Raw genomic sequence first — 23151 nt, 5'->3', positions numbered from 1 at the left:
GATTTTACATGGAAATTTCAATATCTCCAAATTAGTTAATGAAAACTACAACTAAGATGCACGTTACAATCAAACAGTTGGTGTGTAATAAGAACGGTACTTAACAGTTAAATAGTTCAAACACTTTCTAATGTCTTAGAATTGGAACTGCATGAAAGGTCTACTACATACTGTTTTACAGTTCAATACATGCAAATGAGACAAAGCAGCAAAACAAAATAACTGACAGCGCACCACATTGATAAATGTAAAATTTAAGAAAATATGATTTTTTTTAAACAATTTACATTTACTAACACATAACACACACAAAAGTACTGAAAATTGATACAGTTGAGTGCCGATATTGATTCCAAGGTACTGTATCAATTCAAAAATGAAATAAATACACATCCCTATTTGTAATAGTTTTGCATTACTGTTCAAAGGTCCATTTGTGCTATACTTTAACCAACTTTTGGTAAAATAAATGACGTGCATTCAAGTAAAACATTTTTAAAAATTTCCTGTAAACATTTACACATTTAAAATATCAGGGTCTTTTTAAAATTGAATTCAAATTATGCAAGCACGTAATTAACCACGATAAATAGTGATTAATGAACATTCAAAAGTGTAATCTGATTTAACAAAATAATTGTTTTCCAGCAATGGAATAAACGCAAAAACATTTAAATTCCATTACATCTTACTTTGCATTTATCTTAAGGTAGATCAACCAATACATGCTGTTAGGACATGCAAAATCAATCAATCAATCAATGTTCATTTATATAGCCCTAAATCACTCGTGTCTCAAAGGGCTGCACAAACCACAACACAAACCACTATGACATCCTCGGTAGGCCCACATAAGGGCAAGGAAAACTCACACCCAGTGGAACGTCGGTGACAATGAGGACTATGAGAACCTTGGAGAGGACCACATATGTGGGCAACCCCCCGCACCCCTAGGGGACCGAAATAAATGGATGTCGAGCGGGTCTAACATGATAAGTTGACATACTTCACACAAAACTCACAATTTCTATGTGATTGTTGTTCCAAAGCTAATAAAAATGTTGGCAAAATGAGGGTAGTAAGATATTTTTTTGGTTGTTCTGCGTATTGTTTTTCTGTTTATAGCGCCATTGGGTGCGTGATAGAGAGCCTGCTGGTCCATAAAGCACTGCAAGAATGTAGCAGCAGAGTGCTCAAATTCGGCGGCAAAATTATACTTTCACAAAATTAAAGCATGTTTTATTGTAAGTTTCTGAGCTGGAGTATGTTTAGAAGTATATATAGACATATTTTAATTTCGACAGAAGAAACTAACTTAAAATTGACAGCAGGGGACCGAAAGCAATGGATATATTGTATCAACAAGTGTTAATAAATACAAACATGAACCACCACCCCCAGACTCCTACCCCTGCTATCCCCCCTTTGTTAAAATAGTAATTATTAAAAACAGAAATCTGCGGTTATTTGCAAGGTGCGAGATCTTTCCCGTTTTCTGGCGCCTCCTCATTTACCTGCACCTTGTCTCTGGTTCTTCTTCTATCCTGCTGCAGAGCCGTCACAGTTGGCTGCTTGCCTCAGTATGAATATTTGATCGCCCTCATATTTCTCCCTGGAGAATGGTAAAATATTTAAACGCTGTCTGGTGGCCGTTTTCTATGTTCAAAAAAGCAGACTTCCTGTTGAAAAATACCAATATATAGAATATTACCTGACACACTTTACTTTGTTGTAGAGATAGCACTGGGCGATATGGCTACAAACTTTATCACAATATATGTTTTTTGTATTGATCGATGTAGATAATTATTGCATTTTTTTAAACTTATTCAAGCCTGCCAATAAATACAGTAATACGATTTCCAACTTACCAAGGGTGCTATTTATCTGTGGGGAGGGTGTCTGGTAGCCTGGTAAGATGAGCACAGCTTAGGTAGTAAACTTTTAAGTTGATTGCAGATTTTAGACACTAGATAGTATTAGTGTACAAGCTGTTGAACACTACACAGAGTAGTTTGGGAAGCGACTCATTAAACCAAGGGTGTCAAACTCATTTTGGATCGGAGGCCACATGGAGAAAAATCTAGTCCCAAATGGGCCTGACTGGTAAAATCATGGCACAATAACTTAAAAATAAAGATAACTTAAGATTGTTTTCTTTGTTTAGAAATAGAACAAGCACATTCTGAAAATGTACAAATCATAATGTTGTTGTTTTTTTTTACACTTTCATGTTGCGGTCAATAGTATTCTATCTTTATTTGTCGTTATTTATACTTTCTGAAAAAATTATGAGATAATGTTCATCAGTCAACTTATTAGTGTTTATTTGCAATCTATCAAGATAAAAAAATAAAATTAAAATTAAACTACAGGATGTTGTTTATGTAGTTTGCTCATTTTCCTCGACTGGTGCACTAAAATCATGTGGTTTATTTTTTGTACATATGTAGCATCATCTACAAAGATACAAAGAATTGCTATAGCGACATCTAGTGGACACATTTAGAACAGCAGTTTCTTTCATTCAAAAATTTTGGCTCATTTTTATACTTAGCAAACTCATCCCGCGGGCCGGGTAAAACCTGTTTGCGGGCCTGGTGCGGCCCGTGGGCCGTACATTTGCCACCCCTGCATTAAACTAACACATTGGAAGTGTCAGGATGTTGCAGCACAGTCTGCATTAAAACCAACAAAAGACAAGTTTTTTAATATTTAGTTGATATATCGAGATAATACAGATTATGTTCTCACTCCATGCAGAGAATCCACACCGAGACAGAAAGGCTTAATCATTTCTGGTTTCTTCTGACCATAAAATATTAATATATATTGAATATTTTATCGTACACATTTTATATTCATATAGATTTTGTCTATCACAACATATATTCATATCATTTTATCGGCCCAGAACTTCATTATAAGGATGTTCCGATCAGGGTGTTAACGCTGCCGATCATTCATGAGTGAGATCGGCCGATCTACTACTATTGATAGTTTATTAATATCTACACCAGGGGTCACCAACGCGGTCCTTACGGGCTGCAAGTAGCCCGTAAGGACCAGATCAGTCGCCCGCTGGCCTGTTCTAAAAATAGCTCAAATAGCAGCACTTACCAGTGAGCTGCCTCTATTTTTTTTAAATGTTATTTATTTACTAGCAAGCTGGTCTCGCTTTGCTCGACATTTTTAACTCTAAGAGAGACAAAACTCAAATAGAATTTGAAAATCCAAGAAAATATTTTAAAGACTTGGTCTTCACATGAAACTGGACACACTGGTGACGGTGGCAGAGAAGAGGACTGTTGACAAACTAGTGAGTATCCTGGATGATGCCAGTCACCCTCTGCATAGCGTTATCAGTAGCCAGAGGAGCCTGTTCAGTGCTAGACTGCTTCATCCCAAGTGCAGGACTAATAGACTCAAGAACTCCTTTGTCCCACACGCCATTAGACTGTACAACTCCTCTCTGGGACGGGGGGCGGGGGGTATTAGGATGACAGGGGATGCAAAACATTAACAGTGCAATACGTTTTCATAACATGGTCACTACTGCCTACTATGTCTTGTTATATTCTTATTTTACTGTTATATTGTTATTCCCATTGTTTTTATTCTTTTTGTAATATTTCTCTATCTTGTTTCCTTTTAAACCCCCATTATATACTTTTTACTTTTTTTTTAAATTGATCTCAACTCTGTACACTGCTGCTGGAATTTTAATTTTCCTGAAGGAACTCTCCTGAAGGAATCAATAAAGTACTATCTATCTATCTTCACTTGTTTAAATAAATTCCTTTTTTTTTACTTTGCTTCTTAAAACTTTCAGAAAGACAATTTTAGAGAAAAAATACAACCTTAAAAATTATTTTAGGATTATTAAAACACATATACCTTTTTACCTTTTAAATTATTTCCTGACAATTTAAATCAATGTTCAAGTATTTTTTATTTTTTTACTGTAAATAATAATAAATACATTTTTATTTAATTCTTCATTTTAGTTTATGTTTTTTCAACGAAGAATATTTGTGAAATATTTCTTCCAACTTATTATGATTAAAATAAATTATTCTGGCAAATCTAGAAAATCTTTAGAATCAATTTTAAATCTTATTTCAGTTCAATATTAGGACTAGATAGAACAATCCCATGATACAAAACAACCTGAGTAGAGTGGAAATAATAGGTTTCTTCCTTCAGAGCTGCTTCAGAACCGCTGTGGTTTTGGACCTGGTTGGGTGGGATTGCAAGATGGGGGACAGAGAGGAGGAAGGGGAATGGTTGTCAGCTTCATTGGGGTCATCAGGTGGGCACCCTCCTTCACCGGCATTTCAATGATAGGCCCACGACACCTACTAGATCTCCAGATGATGTCTCTCCTCTTCAACCACAGCCACCGACTGGCTGTCTCTGCTGCTCCTGAGAGGGCTTTGATGGTGTTTCGCAGGGTTTGGCCTCGAAATCCGATGTCCTTAAGCAGCCTGATTGTTGTCCGGCCCACAAAACCTCTGCAGCCAACTTCCACTGGGCAGACCTTTGCTTTCCATCCATTCTGCTCGGCATCAGTACTTAAGGCTTTTGCGTTCGAATGCCTCCTCCACAGCAGCCTCCCACGGGAACCGTGAGTTCTATTATATACACAATATGCAGTGAGGAGGACCAGAGCAAAAGGTCTGGTCTGAGGTTTGATCTGGCTATCTCTGAAGGAAAGCAGAGCTTTTGATCAAGATCCACCGCCATTTTCCAGTCACGAGCCATTCCGAGCTGGCCTATGGCCTTTGGTGGACTCTGCAACTTCTTTGATGAACTCTCTTGTGGCTGTAGGATGTACTTTTGGCAGGGGCAGGGCATTGATCTTCACTCTTCTGGCCACTAACGTGGCCGCTAGACACTTCAGAACCTGGATGTGCCGCCAGGTGTAGCGCCCTTGTGAGAGACTTGTCTTGCAGCCAACCAGAATGTGTTTGAGGTTAGCTGGAGATGGACAGAGGGGGCATGTGGGGTCCTCTATGTACCACTGTTTGAGGTTGGAGGGGGAGGGAAGGACATCATATGTGGAGCGTAAGAGGAAACTGATGTGACCTGCCCCCATGCCCAACAGCTCCCTCCATGAGAGCTTTCGCCTCTCGACTCCTTCCCAGCTCATCCACTGTCCTTGCTTGACTTGTGAGACAGCCTTTGCACATCTTGCTGCCTACTCATGCCGACTCACCTCCTCTACAACCAGCCGTCGTCGCTGAGCTGGAGCAGCCGTATGCCATAACGGTCTGCTCTCACCAAGGTCAAGGCCTCCTCTCTCCTGCTGCACAAGGCCAATGATGTCTCTGTGCCTAAGATCCTCCTTTGCTTGCAGAGTAGCTAACTTTGCAGTCCATTTCCTTCCGGTCACCAAGGTAGGAGCTGTTTGGGCAACGCATGGGTCACGAGACTCTGTTAGCGTAATTTCCAGCCTTACCTTTGCACACTTAAACTCCTTTACTAGGCTGGAAACAGGAAGCTCCATAACACCTCTTCCATACAGTCCGATGTTACTGAAGCATTTGGGAAGACCCAGCCACTTCCTAGCAAATGCGCTAACCATCCTCTCCAACTTTTCTACCTTTGTGGTTGGTATGTCGTAGATGGTCATAGGCCACAAAAGCCTGGGTAACAACCCAAATTGGAGGCACCACAACTTTAACCGGCCACGGAGCATGGTCTTATCGATGTTTTCAAGGCCAGTTATAGTATCCTGCTTGAGCTGTTCCACCTGCCCCGTGTCTTTGAGGGTGGCATGATACCAACGTCCAAGACTCTTGACAGGCTTCTCAGACACTGTTGTTATAGCCTCCTCACCCACACAGAATCGATGTTCAATCAGCTTCCCCCTCACCACCGAAATGCTTCTGGACTTGCTTGGTTTTATTTCCATCAGGGCCCACTGGATGTTTTTTTGCAGCTTGTTCAGCAGCTGCCTAGCACACGCCTTGGTTGTGGTGAGGATGGTCATATCATCCATATAGGCTCTGACGGGCGAAAGACGAAGGCCTGATTTAATCTTTTGACCTCCTACCACCCACCTAGAGGCTCAGATGATGACATCCATAGCCATTGTAAAAGCAAGAGGTGAGATGGTACACCCTCCCATTATTCCTATTTCAAGTCGCTGCCATGCTGTGGTACACTCACCAGTTGTCAGGCATAGCTGTAGGTCCTGGAAATAGGCTTTGACAAGACCAATTATGGAATCCAGGACACTGAAATAGTGGAATGCCACCCAGAGGAGATCATGAGGAACTGACCCAAAGGCATTTGCTAGGTCCAAGAACACAATATGGAGGTTTCTTCCACCCTTCTTGGCAGCATGAATTTGACTCCATATCATGTTTGTGTGCTCCAGGCACCCCGAGAAGCCTGGAACCCCTGCTTTTTGCACCGAAGCATCAATGTATTGGTTCTTTTCCAGGGAGGTGGACAGCCTGTGAGCTACTACACTGAAGAAGATTTTGCCTTCAACATTGAGAAGGCTGATTTGGCGAAACTGGCTGATGTCCATAGAGTCCTTTTCCTTGGGGATCAGGATGTGAAGCATGGGGGTGGAAACATCATGCTTTGGGGCTGTTTTTCTGCTAAGGGGACAGAACAATTGATCCGTGTTAAGGAAAGAATGAATGGGGCCATGTATCGTGAGATTTTGAGCCAAAACCTCCTTCCTTTAGTGTCAGCTTTGAATGGTTGACCAAATACTTATTTTCCACCATAATTTACAAATAAATTATTTAAAATTCCTACAATGTGAATTCCTGGATTTTTTTTTTCACATTCTGTCTCTCACAATTGAAGTGTACCTATGATGAAAATTACAAACCTCTGTCATCATTTTAAGTGGGAGAACTTGCACAATCGGTGGCTGACTAAATACTTTTTTGCCCCACTGTATTTGTACCATGAATTGATTTACGTGGACCTTGACTTAAAAAAGTTGAAAAACTTATTTGAGTGTTACCATTTAGAGGTAAATTGTACGGAATATGAACTGAACTGTGCAATCTACTAATAAAAGTTTCAATCAATCAATCAAACAGATGATTAGATTAACACGCACCACCTGTGAAATGTAATCACCTGCCAGCTGTGTCTCGCCGTCAGCACTTGCTCCGCCCCTATCTGATGGTGCTCGTCCTCAGCACCATAGACAGAGGCGATGACCTTTGCTCCTGCAGGCGCGCTGGCCACACCTCCCTCCACACCTACTCTTTACACTTCTTAAACTTTACTAAGCACTTATTTCTTGGTGTTGTTTAAAGCTAGCTATTCGCATGCCTGCTCCCAACTTGGTCTTGGTGTGTAACATGTTTATTCTTTTCCCTAAGATACTAAGAATGGCAGTTTATTTGCCACAAAGGAAGGGATTATTATCAATGTAGCTTTTAGAGCGGCTCCACACTGCGTATGGAGGTACACAATTTGCTGCCAGCTTATCAGTAGGGGGAATAAAAATAAACAAAGGGGTTTGTGATCGGCATTGAAAGGCATTAATTAGAAAAGGCGACCATATTTAAAATAAAAAAAAGATAGCTTATACTGATCGGTGGCCGGTCAATCAGCACATCCCTACTTTGCAAAGTTTGCGTTCTGATTACCTGACGATGACCTGCTGGGTATCTTTTCCTTGTTGACATGTTAATGACCGTATCCTACTGAACATGTGAGTGCATACTGTACGACTAACGATAACACACGTGTCCCTCCTCTCTTGTAGCGGGACGCTAAGGGACAGTATCTGTTTGACCTCATCTGCCATCACCTAAACCTGCTGGAGAAAGACTACTTTGGCATCAGATATGTGGACCCAGACAAGCAGAGGGTGAGTAATAAGAATTATACAAAGTACAGTACCAGTCAAAGGTTTGCACCCACGTTCTCATTCACTAGCATGAGAAAGTGTGTCCACACTTTTGACTGCTCCTCACTCCCTATTTGCATTTTCTTACAGAAGGAATATTTGTCACAACTTCATTCAACTAGAATGACACAGAATAAATAATTATTGGACCTTTGACATCATTGTCAACATTTTCAGATCAACAAGGTTCTCATTTTGTCTTTAGAACAAATCCCTAAAACTTCATAGAAGATATAGTAGCCTTTTGACAAGAAAGATGGGATGGACTTTTTTATGTTTGACCTGCAGTGATGTCAACTATTTTACTTACACACATTGAATGGATAGCCTTTAAAATCAGTAGAGTTTTTGCTCTCTGTATCAGTGGTCCCTAACCAACGGTCTGGGTACCGGTCCATGACGCATTTCCTACCGGGCCGCAGAGAAACATTAAATAATTTATAAACGACTGCATTTTTCCACTTAAAGGGGAACATTATCACAATCTCATAAGGGTTAAAACCAATAAAAATAAGTTCCCAGTGTCTTATTTTATTTTTCGAAAAAAAAATTCCGAATTTGACTCATCATGGAATATCCCGAAAAAAGGCTTTAAAGTGCCTAATTTTCTCTATCTGCAAATCCACCCATCCATTTTCCTGTGATGTCACATAGTGACGCCAATACAAACAAACATGGCGGATAGAACAGAAAGATGTAGCAACATTAGCTCGGATTCAGACTCGGATTTCAGCGGCTTAAGCGATTGAACAGATTACGCATGTATTGAAACAGATGGTTGGAGTGTGGAGGCAGATAGCGAAAACGAAATTGAAGAAGAAACTGAAGCTATTGAGCGAATAGCTATTGAAGCTATTCGGCGATTGCCTTCCAACCAACGATTGCATCTTTTGACCACTGGAGCAACTTAAATCCATCGATTGGTAAATGTTTGTTTGGCATTAAATGTGGGTGGAGGGAAAGGCTGGATACAAATATAGCTACAAATGAGGCATAACGATGCAATATGTACATACAGCTAGCCTAAATAGCATGTTCGCATCGATTAGCATGCCGTGACCATTGATATGTCTGATTAGCACACTCCACGTAAGTCAACTTGAATCCGTCCCTGATCTTGTTGTTCCACCCTTCGACAACACACCGACGAGGCATGATGTCTGCAAGGTAAGGAAAACAGTCGAAAAAACAGAAAATAACAGAGCTGATTTGACTTGGTGTGTGTAATGTGTTTGAGAAAATGGCGGATTGCTTCATGTTGTGACGTCACGGGTGAAAAGTCATTGCTCCGACAGCGAACAATTGAAAGGCATTTAAATCGCCAAATTCACCCTTTTATAGTCCGAAAATCGGTTAAAAAAACATATGGTCTTTTTTCTGCAACATCAAGGTATATATTGACGCTTACATAGTTCTGGTGATAATGTTCCCCATTAACGTTTGCCTGTTCCACCTGACACACCAATAAACTCATTTATAGATGTACAATACAACTCCTCATAGGAAGTTGCCATTTGTTGTATTTGTCATAACATTGTGACATGATACAATGCACACTAATGAACATTTAAAATATAAATGTGACAGATTGTAGCCAAAGGCTGATTTGCATCTGCATCTCATTGCAAATAATCAAGCCAAGGGATCCCACTAATCCAGTGTTATAGTGAGTTGTATTTTTCATGCACTTATTTTTGCTGTATTTATCTGGCAAAGCCGGTCCCTGAAAAAAATGCCTCCATTAAACCGGTCCGTGGTGCAAAGAAGGTTGGAGACCACTGCTCTATAGTACATGAATCCTTGAAAATATTTGTTATTTTTTTACCAATCCACATTCTCTTATTTTACTTTGTATTTCTTCATTGAAACGTGTTGGTTTAGTCAACATAACAATCAATATGATTCTTGCTTTTGATTAAATTATTAATGAAATTAATGAAGTTTTATTCCTTTCCGTTATTGACAATAATCACTTATTTGGCCATTGACTTTGTTAGAGAAATTACTTCGATTGGTCAAACATTACATCTATAGGATTCTTGATTTGTATGTAAATATAATGAATAATAGTTATTTTTTGTATTACTGTTATTGACAAAAAACACTTAGTTTACTTTTGACTTTGTATAAGGAATAAGTCAGATTGGTCAGATATTAAGATCAATGAGGTTCTTGCATCGAAAATAAATTGAATCTCAAAAGTTTAAAAAGGGGACTTAAAACCATTTGTAAAAGTTTGTTTAAGATTTGTCAAACAAAAAGGTGAAACTTTGAATAATCAGTTTGATTCATTAAACCAATAGGGTTCTTGCATCAATAAGAATTAAATCCCAAATGTTTTATAAAAGAGACTTCAAATAATTTGTCATCGTTTGTTAAAGAAGATTCATTAAACAAAAGGTGTAAATACATTTTATGAACTCAGTCTAAATGAATAATAATCATATCAGTCTTATTGATAAAAAATCAATAGGGATCTTGCATCAAAAAGTTATTGAATATGTTAGTTGCCTTTTTGTTTTTTATCACCATGACTAAGGAAGGTTGTTTGGATTGTGTCGTATAAGAAAATGCTGTGTTTTATATCTGTTTACTTTCAAGGGTCATTGATCTGAATAACTCACACTTGTCACATAATAACAGTGCATACGTATCATTTAGGTATTTAAGATTAATTTCAAAGCACTCAGTGGTGTACTAATGAGATATATTAGTGGGGAATATAATACAATGTATTTGCATGAAGTAGTAATGCAAGAAGATAACCATGATTTGCCTTAAAGGCCTACTGAAATGAGATGTTCTTATTTAAACGGGAATAGCAGGTCCATTCTATGTGTCATACTTGATCATTTCGTGATATTGCCATATTTTTTGCTGAAAGGATTTAGTAGAGAACATCCACGATAAAGTTTGCAACTTTTGCTTACTAACAGAAAAGCCCTGCCTCTACCGGAAGTTGCAGACGATGACGTCACATGTTGATGGCTCCTCACATCTTCACATTATTTTTAATGGGAGCCTGCAACAAAAAGAGCTATTCGGACCGAGAAAACGACAATTTCCCCATTAATTTGAGCGTGGATGAAAGATTCGTGTTTGAGGATATTGATAGCAACGGACTAGAAAAAAAAACAAACGCGATTGCATTGGGATGGATTCCGATGTTTTTAGACACATTTACTAGGATAATTCTGGGAAATCCCTTATCTTTCTATTGTGTTGCTGTTTTATTGAGTTTAACAGTACCTGATGGTCGAAAGGGTGTGTCCACGGCCGGGTGTTGACGTGCAGTGTCTTAGGGGAAGTCGACGGCAGATTTATGGGCGGCACAAGCTCAGCTGATCTCCGGTAAGAAGTGACTTTTTCGGACGGCATCCATGTTTGCTGTGATCCATAGTAAAGTTTCACCTACGTGAATTTTAAACAAGGAATCACCGTGTGTTTGTGTGGCTAAAGGCTAAAGCTTCCCAACTCCATCTTTCTACTTTGACTCCTCCAATATTAATTGAACAAAATGGCAAAGGATTCAGCAACACAGATCTCCAAAATACTGTGTAATTATGCCGTTAAAGCAGACGACTTTTAGCTGTGTGTGTGCGCAGCGCTCATATTTCCTAACAGCCCATGACGTCAAGCGTACACGTCATCATTACGCGACGTTTTCAACAAGAAACATTGCGGGAAATTTAAAATTACATTTTAGTAAACTAAAAAGGCCGTAATGGCATGTGTTGCAATGTTAATATTTCATCATTGATATATAAACTATCAGACTGCGTGGTGGGTAGTAGTGGGTTTCAGTAGGCCTTTAAGCTATCTTCAAGACATTGTTGGGGTGTTTATTAAAACCAACGGGAGTGATGCATTTGCCGCTCTTATGTCATCCCTTGAGTGAGTTCATCTCCTCCTGGCTGCTGTCAGAGAAGCAAGTGGGAGCGGCACTAACTGTATGGGTGGCTTTTATATGCGGGTGATTCCAATGTATTATTCTTGCTTTTGATCCTCAGTCAGCATGTTTACTGTACTTGCTGAGCAGTCAGAAAGTGTAGTGGAGCAGCTACATTTTCTCTGCTTTATTTTGCTCTCTCTTCTTTGCAGCACTGGTTGGAGTTTTCAAAGTCAATTGCCAAACAAATGAAATGTGAGTATTTCATTGAAGATATGTCACATTCATTCATACAAATGAAGGAACAAAAATTAACGCTCTGGCTGCGTCGCGTGCAGCGTGAACCCGAGATGCACTATGCAGAGATTGAAGGCAAAGTGCAGGTAAAAGTGCATTTGATGAGGAAAACCGAGGAATGTAGCATGGAGGTGCAAATGATCCAGCGCTATACTCTAGACTTGGCTGGCATAAAAGCATCCTGATTAGTGATTGCTTGCCTGCCTGCCTGCAGGCGAGTCTGCTAATTACAAAACATGGGGCAGGCATTCAAGTCAGATATAAAGTGGCTTGGAAGAAAAGGCAGACAGGAAGTGGAAGCACTGGGCAGGAAATAATCCAAAATATAGAAAACTAATAGAAATGTCAAAAATGTCACGGATTGGCAAAACATGCCATAATAAATTCTTAATTTGGGCAAAAAAAAAAAATGCCTTTGTGTGTTCTTGTAGGTGTGGCCCTAAAGAATATATAATTGTGATAATATTACTTGTTTATTCTTTAAATTGTTACTATTCTAAATATTATTTTTATGATAATGATTATATTTATGAATGTATTTATTAATTTCAGAATAATTAGTATTTTGTTAAAACACTTATGATTACAATTATCTTTTTTTTTTTTAAATACAAATATTTTTCTTGTACCTTCGGAGTATGATGGCATATTTTTTTCTTGTATTTAATGTACTACTTATGTTTCTTGCGAGCTGACATTTTGCACTTCTCTAAACTGCAAATGAGTTGAGAATCAGGGCCGTTGAAGTGTGAATTTGAACAGGTGTCTTAGGGACATGGCCCTATAAGGGCCATTTAGCCCATGGCCTTTATCAACTTTAAAGTTGTTTTTTTTTTAAATATGCAAGTTCCAAAAAAATTTCATAAAATTAACATAGTCGTGAAAATTTGAAAAATAAAATGCTTCAATCAAAATAATAATGTCTAAAACTACCGACGCTCCATATCAATAATGCAAAACACTGCTGGATAGCAGCAAACAGAAATGGCATTCATCCACTTCCATCCATCCATCCATATCTACCGCTTATTCCCTTTTGGGGTCACAGGGGGCGCTGGTGCCTATCTCAGCTACAATCAGGCGGAAGGCGGGGTGCACCCTGGACAATTCGCCACCTCATCGCAGGGCCAACACAGATGGACAGACAACATTCACACTCACATTCACACACTAGGGCCAATTTAGTGTTGACACAAATGGCATATCATCATTAAATCTACTCTTTAAGCATTCACACACAGCGCCAGCATTTTGGAACAAGAATGAGGTGATAGAATAAAGATAGAAATTACTAAATCTATCTGTAGCAGCATAGGAGAAAGTTTCAATTTGGCATGTCATTGCACATAACTGTGGTGCATTCAAGGACGCTCGATTAAAGTTACAAACAGAGGCAATAGTAGTTTTGAAAAACAGGTGCAAACTTAACCACCAGAAGATGCAATAATAATAATTATACAATTGTATCAATCAATCAATCAAAATTTATTTACAGAGCCCTTAAACACAAATGTCTCAAAGGGCTGCACGAGCCACAACGACATCCTCTGTTTGTAATGATAATGATGTTAATTTGATTCGTTTGAACCACTGATAATAATCCTACGCGTGTTAGATCATCTCTACTTAATTCTGGGGAACCCTGACGGATTTATAATCATATTTAAGTGAATTATGACAGGTGATATGATCATTTCATTTTGGCCACTTTATTTGGAGTTTGTTGACACTTTTTTTTGTGAAAAGCCTACTATTTAAACAAAACCAAATGATCTAGATAGGTTTTAGATATGTTGATCCTATCTTTAAAAAGTCAAAAATCCAGCAAAGATTTTTCAAATGTGTTTTAAAAAGCTGGTTTCTACGGAGCCCCTAAAGAGACATGGATGTTTTGCAGGATCTCGTAAAAGTTTTTTTTCCTATGTCAGTGAACTGGAAGTATAAGAGACACAGCGATGGAGGAGCGGGAGCCTACCCATCATCTGTGCTCTGTTGTGGTACCATAATACGATATTTATATATTAGGTCAATACTAAAATAGAAATCAATAAACTTCTCCCACGGATGATGGGTATCCTCCTCCATTGCTTTGTCTTTTTCACTTCCGGTTCACCATCACGGTGTCTGTTTTATTCCGGTTCACTGACATAGGAAAAAAAAAACTTTTGCAAGATCTCGCAAATCATGTTTTTCCTTCCATGTCACTTAGGGGCTAAGTAGGTTTCGACCAAATCTATGCAATAATATTTTTTTTAGTTGCATGTAACCCTACCAAGTGTGTGTGTGCATGAGTGCGTGCGTGCGTGAGTGTGTGCGTGCGTGCGTGTGTGTGTGTGGAGTGGTGACAATGGGTTTTGGGCATACTTGCCAACCCTCCCGGATTTTTCGGGAGACTCCCGAAATTCAGCGCCTCTACCGAAAACTTCCCGGAAGAAATTTTCTCCCGGAAATCTCCCGAAATTAAGCCGGAGCTGGAGGCCACGCCCCATCCAGCTCCTTGCGGACCTGAGTAGGGACAGCCTGTTTTCACGTCCGCTTTCCCACTATATAAACAGCTTGCCTGCCCAATCACATTACAACCTCTACGGATTTGAATAAAAAACTGCACACCCAAGGAGACGAAGCAGAGGAATGAGGAAGTTACAGCCATGGCGATGCCGTCTGTAAAAGAGTGATTCTATGTTGTCTGTTGCCACCTCCTGGTGAATGTTGGCTATAGCGTTATGGGGTTGCTTTTTGATTGGCCATCGATTTACGTGGTGTTGGGCACCTGACGGCAAGTGAGGGAGTCTGTTCTGAAGCCCACAGTAAAGAGACGTAACTTCATCACGTTGCCTGGTTATTGATTCCAACCCAATATATTACACCGTCGACGAGCAAAATGAAGAAATAAACAGTAGAACAAAGGTTACTCAAATAGTGAAAGGTAAATGTTGTTGTTGTTGTTTTTAGTAACCAGCAAGCACAGTACAGTTAGTAGAACAACTGTGTTTTTATTACTGTGTATTTGATAGGTGCCGTCTGAAATTCAACTATTCATTTTATTTATATATATGATAGAACTAATATATCTAGCTAGAATTCACTGAAAGTCAAGTATTTCATATATATATATATATATATATACATATATATATATATATATATATATATATATATATATATATATATATATGAAGTATATATAAAATACTCGAGTTGGTGAATTGTAGATGTAAATATATTCCTCCCCTCCTAACCACGTCCCCCGCCCTAACCATGCCTCCGCCCCGACCACGCCCCCGCCCCACCCCACGCCTCCCGAAATCGGAGGTCTCAAGGTTGGCAAGTATGGTTTTGGGTGGGATGGGGTCCCCAGAATTTGATGAATCAACAGTGCCTCTGCTGGTTGCAGCTAAGTAGTGCTTCAATTGATGCCTCTTTAGGTCTCCTATGGACGCCAAGCGCGTGGTCTACAAAAGCAAATCACCACTGGAGTGTCTAATTAGCGTCAGCTCCAAAAAACACAGACAATAACAACTGTGGCAGTAGGCAACCACCTGGTGATTTTTTTTGTATTAACTCACATTAATGCTGGCCAAACAGTGTACCCTTTACTGTTATAACAGCATTGGTTCTATTGCTAATGCGTTATAATGTTATTTTTAGTGAATAATGTGCTTTAACATTATTAAACGTGTCAAAAATATTTGTACTTCTTCCTCCACAGCTCAGCCTCCTTTCACAATGTGTTTGCGTGTCAAGTTCTACCCCCCGGACCCTGCCGCCCTTCGGGAGGAGATCACCAGGTGAGTGGATTGGAGGAAGATGACACCCCCCACCCCCCTTTGCATGCCAACTCTGTTTTCTCTCTGCAGAGTGAACATTTGAAGCAAAGCGATGTGACGTGTTAACGCCTCACTGCTTTGGTTTTTGCAGTAGCTGAAATACATTTCAAATGTCTCTTTAAAAAATGCAGTGTTCTTCAGCAATGTCTTGTTATTTAGCTGCCAACTATTCACACGTCAGCATGCAGGTGGTGGGTTTTTTTTGTTTTGTTTTTGTTCACAAAGCACCTGTGAGATGTATTCTCTTTCGAGGTATGAATGTGGCTCATGCTGTGCTGCTTCATTGTCACTATTAAATTTAGCTTACTGTCTCTGCATGATGATAACATATCAGTCTTTATATTACACACCCTAATACTAATTAAATGTATTAAATGAGCTACATGAACACATGATAGTACTCCCATGTGCTTTTAGTTAGTTTGCTGCATATTTGCTCCTGTTTGGGTATTACAAAGTACAGTTTGACGATGGCTTCTAGCCCATATTAGGCCCTGAGACAAAAAGGTGGAAAACTGTACAGCTTGTGGGGCATAAACTATCTTTTATTACATGCAATCATAAAAAATTAAAAAATTCAAATGGAAAAGATTTCCAAAAAATGCACAGTTAAATAATTTTTCTATAAAGTTAGTAGCAGACTTTATGTATATTTTGTTTTTTAATTATTTTATTATATTATAAATTATTGTATCATATTGTAAAATATTGATTGACATTCACTTTTTAGCATTTTATTTTAATGCAAAATCACAATTTTTTCATATCATTTTTTGGGGGGAGGAGACCCTGCCCCAAGTGGAGGAGTTCAAGTACCTAGGAGTCTTGTTCACAAATGGGGGAAGAGTGGATCGTGAGATCGACAGGCGGATCGGTGCGGCGTCTTCAGTAATGCGGACGTTGTACCGATCCATTGTGGTGAAGAAGGAGCTGAGCCGGAAGGCAAAGCTCTCAATTTACCGGTCGATCTACATTCCCATCCTCACCTGTGGTCATGAGCTTTGGGTCATGACAGAAAGGATAAGATCACGGGTACAAGCGGCCGAAATGAGTTTCCTCCGCCGGGTGGCGGGGCTCTCCCTTAGAGATAGGGTGAGAAGCTCTGTCATCCGAGAGGAGCTCAAAGTAAAGCTGCTGCTCCTCCACATCGAGAGGAGCCAGATGAGGTGGCTCAGGCATCTGGTCAGGATGCCACCCGAACGCCTCCCTAGGGAGGTGTTTAGGGCACGTCCAACCGGTAGGAGGCCACGGGGAAGAGCCAGGGCACGTTGGGAAGACTATGTCTCCCGGCTGGCCTGGGAACGCCTCGGGATCCCCCAGGAAGAGCTGGACGAAGTGGCGAAGAGGGGAGTCTGGGCTTCCCTGCTTAGGCTGCTGCCCCCGCGACCTGACCTCGGATAAGCGGAAGAAGATGGATGGATATTTTATTACTTTATTTCATTTATATCTGGTTATGGGCAGCACGGTGGCAACACTAAATTGACTCTCTTGTGTGAATGTGAGTATGAATGTTCTCCATCTGTGTTGGCTCTGCCATGAGTACCACGCCTTCCACTCGAATGAAGCTGGGATAGGCTCCAGCACCCCCACGGCCTCAAGAGGGACGAGTGGTAGGAAATGGATGGATGGACTAACTCAAAAGCGAGCTACTTTATAATTTTTTTAGGTAACTTTTTTTGCAAGCCATTTTTAACCTATAAAATTAGCTTTTTTTTTTTTTTTTTTACTAATCAAACTTTTTTTTTTTTAGGCCTTGCCAAAAATGAGGACTCAGTTGCAAACGGGAAACGATTGACGCAGGCTTTTATTCAACGGTTTCTGAGAACTCTCTTCAGATAAAGTGAATAAACAAATGGCTATAAACTGTATACTAGACACACTGGAGTAAAAATGAAACAATATAAGAAAAATCAATCCAGAGAGAGGGAATAAAGGTGATAGCAAAATCTACACGGATCTAATAAATATATATTTTTTAAATAAACAAACAATCTACGATTAACTATACCAAAAACTAATAAAAAATCGCCCACCAAAAGGAAGCGAAAAGCTATAACCCAACTACACTGTAAAGGACTAAGCAAATTAATGCGCTCCAAGAGGAGGGAAAAAAGTAGGCTGAGCACTATGAAACTGACCAAAAAACTTTAGCAACTCAAAATCCATCTTCTTCAGAGGGTACAAAGAAATTAAGGAATAAAGCAAGGCAATACTTAACAACTTGGACATGGCTGTGGAACAAGACAAGGGAAGAAGAGGGCTATATACTGTACACAGTGCTGAAAACAAAGTTTTGTTGTACTTGTTGCAATGACAATAAAGACCTACCTACCTACCACACACATGAGGGCGGGTGACACAGGTGAGCACAATCAAGCAGTCAGGAAAGACGTCAGACCAGTGACACAGAAGGAAGAGCAAGTGCCCTGAAACGAGAGGAGGATTAGACTTTCAACATAAAACTGGAAGTTCGCCAGACAACCCCAAAAAGGGACCTCCCTCACTGCAGTGTGACATTTTTATGAAAACTAACTAAAATGCAACCTATTATATTTTTTACTATCCACTTTTAACTAAAACTACTGGTAAATTTAAAAAATACATATTTTTTAACTAAAACCAAATAAAAAGCAAGCTATTTTTTTAACTAAAATTAAAAAGGGAGCTGTTTTTTTTATTATTAGTCATTTTCTTTTTAAAGTAAAACTAACTAAAAGTGAGCTATTACATATATATTTTTACTAGACAATTTAAACTAAAACTACTGATAGGTAAAAAAAAAATATATATATATATATACATATATATATATATATATATATATATATTTTATTTTTTTATTTTTTTTCTAGACAATTTAAACTAAAACTACTGATAGGTAAAAAAAAAATATATATATATATATATATATATATATATATATATATATATATATATATATATATATATATATATATATATAATGATTTACTTATTTATTTTTTTAAACTAAAACCAAATAAATAGCAAGATATTTTTTTACTTGCCATTTTTTTAACTAAAATGATGGACTAATGGATTGATGGATGGATAATCGAACAAAGGCATATTTGAAATGAGAAAACAAATTTAACAAGTTTATAATTACACAATTATATCATTACAAGTTTCTTCTACATATTTTTCTTGTAAATTGTTTTGTAAAATAAATCGTTGTATGGCTATCTTTTATTTCTTGTAATGTTTATTTTTATCAACATCTCTCAAATAATTAAATGAAATTTACTCATCAAAAAATACATCTTTTACTTTCTTTTTTATGTTAGTTTTGCCCCTTTTTCTCAATATGTTGTTCTACAGTTTAGTATTTACTTTCATAAAATTATGGGCATGTGTTTTAAACAATTAACTAATCATTTAGGAGTTGGTCTTGGCCAAGGGGTGTATAAAGTGTGACCCAGCGGCCTTATGCAGCCTGCGGCTGTTTTTTTGTTTGTTTTTTGTTTCTTATTAGCCCACAGCACATTCTAAGGACAAAATAAACATGTCCTTGATTAAAACATTACACAAAAAAATATAACAAAAAATGGTCCAGTTTGCATGTTCTCCCCGTGAATGCGTGGGTTCCCTCCGGGTACTCCGGCTTCTTCCCACCTCCAAAGACATGCACCTGGGGATAGGTTGATTGGCAACACTAAATTGGCCCTAGTGTGTGAATGTGAGTGTGAATGTTGTCTGTCTATCTGTGTTGGCCCTGCGATGAGGTGGCGACTTGTCCAGGGTGTACCCCGCCTTCCGCCCGATTGTAGCTGAGATAGGCGCCAGCGCCCCCCGCGACCCCGAAAGGGAATAAGTGGTAGAAAATGGATGGATGGATGGAACTGGCCCAACTTCCCCTCAAATTTGGATCCGTAAACCAAAATGTCCAATGACCTGTGTGTCTCACTCTATGTCAATGTTTCTTAACCATTGTTGGGCCTTGTGCACTCCCTGGAGTGCTACAGTATAATCCATTTAACACCACTTGTGGCAGTAACAATAATCTCAAACATAAAAAGTCTGGAGCTGAAGTCAGACTTTCTCAAGCGCAAAAATTATGACTACAGTGGTGAAGTTGTATGTTCATTTGCACTTTAATTTTATTGACAGTTTACTGAAGAAACATATGTATTTTTATAATTTATTATTACTTTAATTAGAATGTATGTATTTACACTGTGTATTACATTTATGTTCTTATCTATGCAGTATACTTGATTAGTATTCATTTTTGTAATGTGCCTGACCTAAGCCAAACAGTAGTCTTCGAGATTAACACATGATTTGATATCATTTCATAAGGTTAATCCTGTTAAACCGAAAGTAGAAAAGGTTAGATATCATTATTGACTGCGGTTAAAATCTAGAGTAATATTACTAATTCAGTTTAAAAGTGTAATAGTTGGTCCCCTAGGTCAAAAATGTACAAAAAAACAAAAAAAACCCTGCTCTATATAATTTTCGATGGTTTAAGTGCATCCTGTCATTATGAACACGTGTACAAAATTCTTATGATATGATGTATGATAAGTTTTCAAGTATGCCTACACATTTAATAAGGTTTTATTTGGTGAAATAGCAATATTACTCCTAAAGAATGATATTAATAAGAATACATTTGACAAGGTCAGACAAATTACACTAATATACATAGTTAGCTAAAACACAAAGCTAAAATGTGGATGTTTTTTTCAGATAATTAAGCTTATGTATGATATTGGTTGGGCTTCACGGTGGCAGAGAGGTTAGTGGGTCTGCCTCACAATATGAAGATCCTGAATAGTAAGGGTTCAATCCCGGGCTCGGGATCTTTCTGTGTGGAGTGTGCATGTCCTCCCTGTGAATGTGTGGGTTCCCTCCGGGTACTCCGGCTTCCTCCCACTTCCAAAGACATGCACCTGGGGATAGGTTGATTGGCAACACTAAATTGGCCCTAGTGTGTGAATGTGAATGTGAATGTTGTCTGTTTATCTGTGTTGGCCCTGCGATGAGGTGGCGACTTGTCCAGGGTGTACGCCGCCTTCCGCCCGATCGTAGCTGAGATAGGAATAAGCGGTAAAAAATGGATGGATGGATGATATTGGATTTAGTTCAAATGTATCAAAACGGCCCCTGCATCTTTAAATTTTTATAAATGTGGCCCTCGATGGAAAACATTTGAACACCCTGGTCCTGACCTATTACTATTGGGGCGGTATAGCTTGGTTGGTAGAGTGGCCATGCCAGCAACTTGAGGGTTCCAGGTTCCATCCCAGCTTCGGCCATCCTAGTCACTGCCGTTGTGTCCTTGGGCAAGGCACTTTACCCCCCTGCTCCCAGTGCCACCCACACTGGTTTAAATGTAACTTAGATGTTGGGTTTTCACTATGCAGAGCGCTTTGAGTCACTAGAGAAAAGCGCTATATAAATATAATTCACTTCACTACTTCCACATTTACTCCACAATTGCATGCTTCCAACTTAGTGGATAGGATGACTTTGGTGTGGAAGAAACACATGAAAAACCTCTAATAAAATCCCACAGACACACTCCAACATATTCAAGAAAGGAGAGAGGAAGCTGTTTCTAGCTGCAAAGATGTCCCAACATTTTTGCACAGCATCTAATGGTGCCTCCCTATATGTTGCAGTGGGAAACGCCTGGCTGCTGGACTGTGTGAGACCTACCTGTCAACGTAACTAATTGTTTTGCGGCTGCACAAGCCACAGAGCCTCTGAGCTTCCACACCAACCCCCTTTACCCTGTCTGCTCACAAATAAATCTCACGCAATATTCACTATGGAGCCAACAAGGGAGAGAGTGACTCGCTCGCCCACTTCAGCTGACTTCACTCACATCAATAAAGAGCCTGCATAAAATGATTAAAGTAAAGTAGCATGCGAGAGTCTAAGAGGAGAGCTTCATTTATGCGCTTTTTTTATTACTTGGCCTGCTCGGGGGAGTCGCATTTTTGCATCACTACCACGGGACGTCCATGTTAGGATACACTCATTTTCTGTCTTATACAAGGCTGTCCAAACTTTTTGACTCGGACGCCGCATTGGGCTAAAAAAAATTGGCCGGGGGCCTAAAGTCGACTGCATGTAAAGTAACAATATACAGTATATACAGTACATACATATTGCCTACACATGTATACATTGTATTATTATATTACATACATGTGACATAAGCATATATCATATATTTTGTATATGATATACAGTCATGGTCAAAAGTTTACATACACTTGTAAAGAACATAATGTCATGGCTGTCTTGAGTTCCAATAATTTCTACAACTCTTATTTTTTTTGATAGAGTGATTGAAGCACATGCTTGTTTGTCACAGAAAACATTCATGAAGTTTGGTTCTTTTATGAATTTATTATAGGTCAACGGAAAATGTGACCAAATCTGCTGGGTCAAAAGTATCCATACGGCAATGTTAATATTTGGTTACATGTCCCTTGGCAAGTTTCACTGCAATAAGGTACTTTTGGTAGCCATCCACAAGCTTCTGGAAAGCTTCCGGTTGAATTTTTGACCACTCCTCTTGAGAAAATTGGTGCAGTTCTTCTAAATTTGTGTGTTTTCTGACATGGACTTGTTTCTTCAGCGTTGTTCACACGTTTAAGTTGGGATTTTGAGAAGGCCATTCTAAAACGTTAGTTCTAGCCTGATTTAGCCATTCCTTTACCACTTTTGACGTGTGTTTGGGGTCATTGTCCTTTTGGAATACCCAACTGCGCCCAAGAATCTACCTCTGGGCTGATGAATTTAGGTTGTTCTGAAGAATTTGGAGGTAATCCTCCTTTTCCATTGTCCCATTTACTCTCTGTAAAGCACCAGTTCCATTGGCAGCAAAACAGGCCCAGAGCATAATACTACCACCACCATGTTTGATGGCAGGGTTGATTGATTGATGGATTGAAACTTTTATTAGTAGATTGCACAGTACAGTACATATTCCGTAGAATTGACCACTAAATGGTAACACCCGAATAAGTTTTTCAACTTGTTTAAGTCCACGTTAATCAATTCATGGTAATTCATGGATGGTGTTTCTGGGATTAAGGGCCACACTTTTTCTCCTCCAAACATATTAGCTGGTTATTGTGGTCAAACAGCTACATTTTTGTTTTATCTGTCATCACAAGGACAAAGATAAGGCTTCTGGAGGAAAGTTCTGTAAATTTTAATAACGGCACTAACTTTTTCAACGGGCAATCAATGCGACCACTTCCTTT

General features: G+C 39.0%; 1 protein-coding gene across 2 annotated transcripts in view; it reads left to right on the top strand.

Annotated features, from left to right (window-relative positions):
* Window positions 1-23151, top strand: part of LOC133537431 (FERM domain-containing protein 5-like) — a 138643-nt gene that overhangs the window by 84010 nt on the left and 31482 nt on the right. For both annotated transcript variants that reach the window (XM_061878441.1, XM_061878447.1), the window contains exons 2-4: window positions 7748-7852; window positions 11993-12035; window positions 15787-15865. In XM_061878441.1, coding sequence (XP_061734425.1) covers window positions 7748-7852; window positions 11993-12035; window positions 15787-15865 — 227 coding nt within the window. The remainder of the gene's footprint in view (window positions 1-7747; window positions 7853-11992; window positions 12036-15786; window positions 15866-23151) is intronic.

This window comes from Nerophis ophidion, linkage group LG02, assembly GCF_033978795.1.
Source record: "Nerophis ophidion isolate RoL-2023_Sa linkage group LG02, RoL_Noph_v1.0, whole genome shotgun sequence".
In the NCBI taxonomy this organism is placed as follows: Eukaryota; Metazoa; Chordata; class Actinopteri; order Syngnathiformes; family Syngnathidae; genus Nerophis; species Nerophis ophidion.
This window is presented reverse-complemented; position numbering and strand designations above follow the sequence as displayed.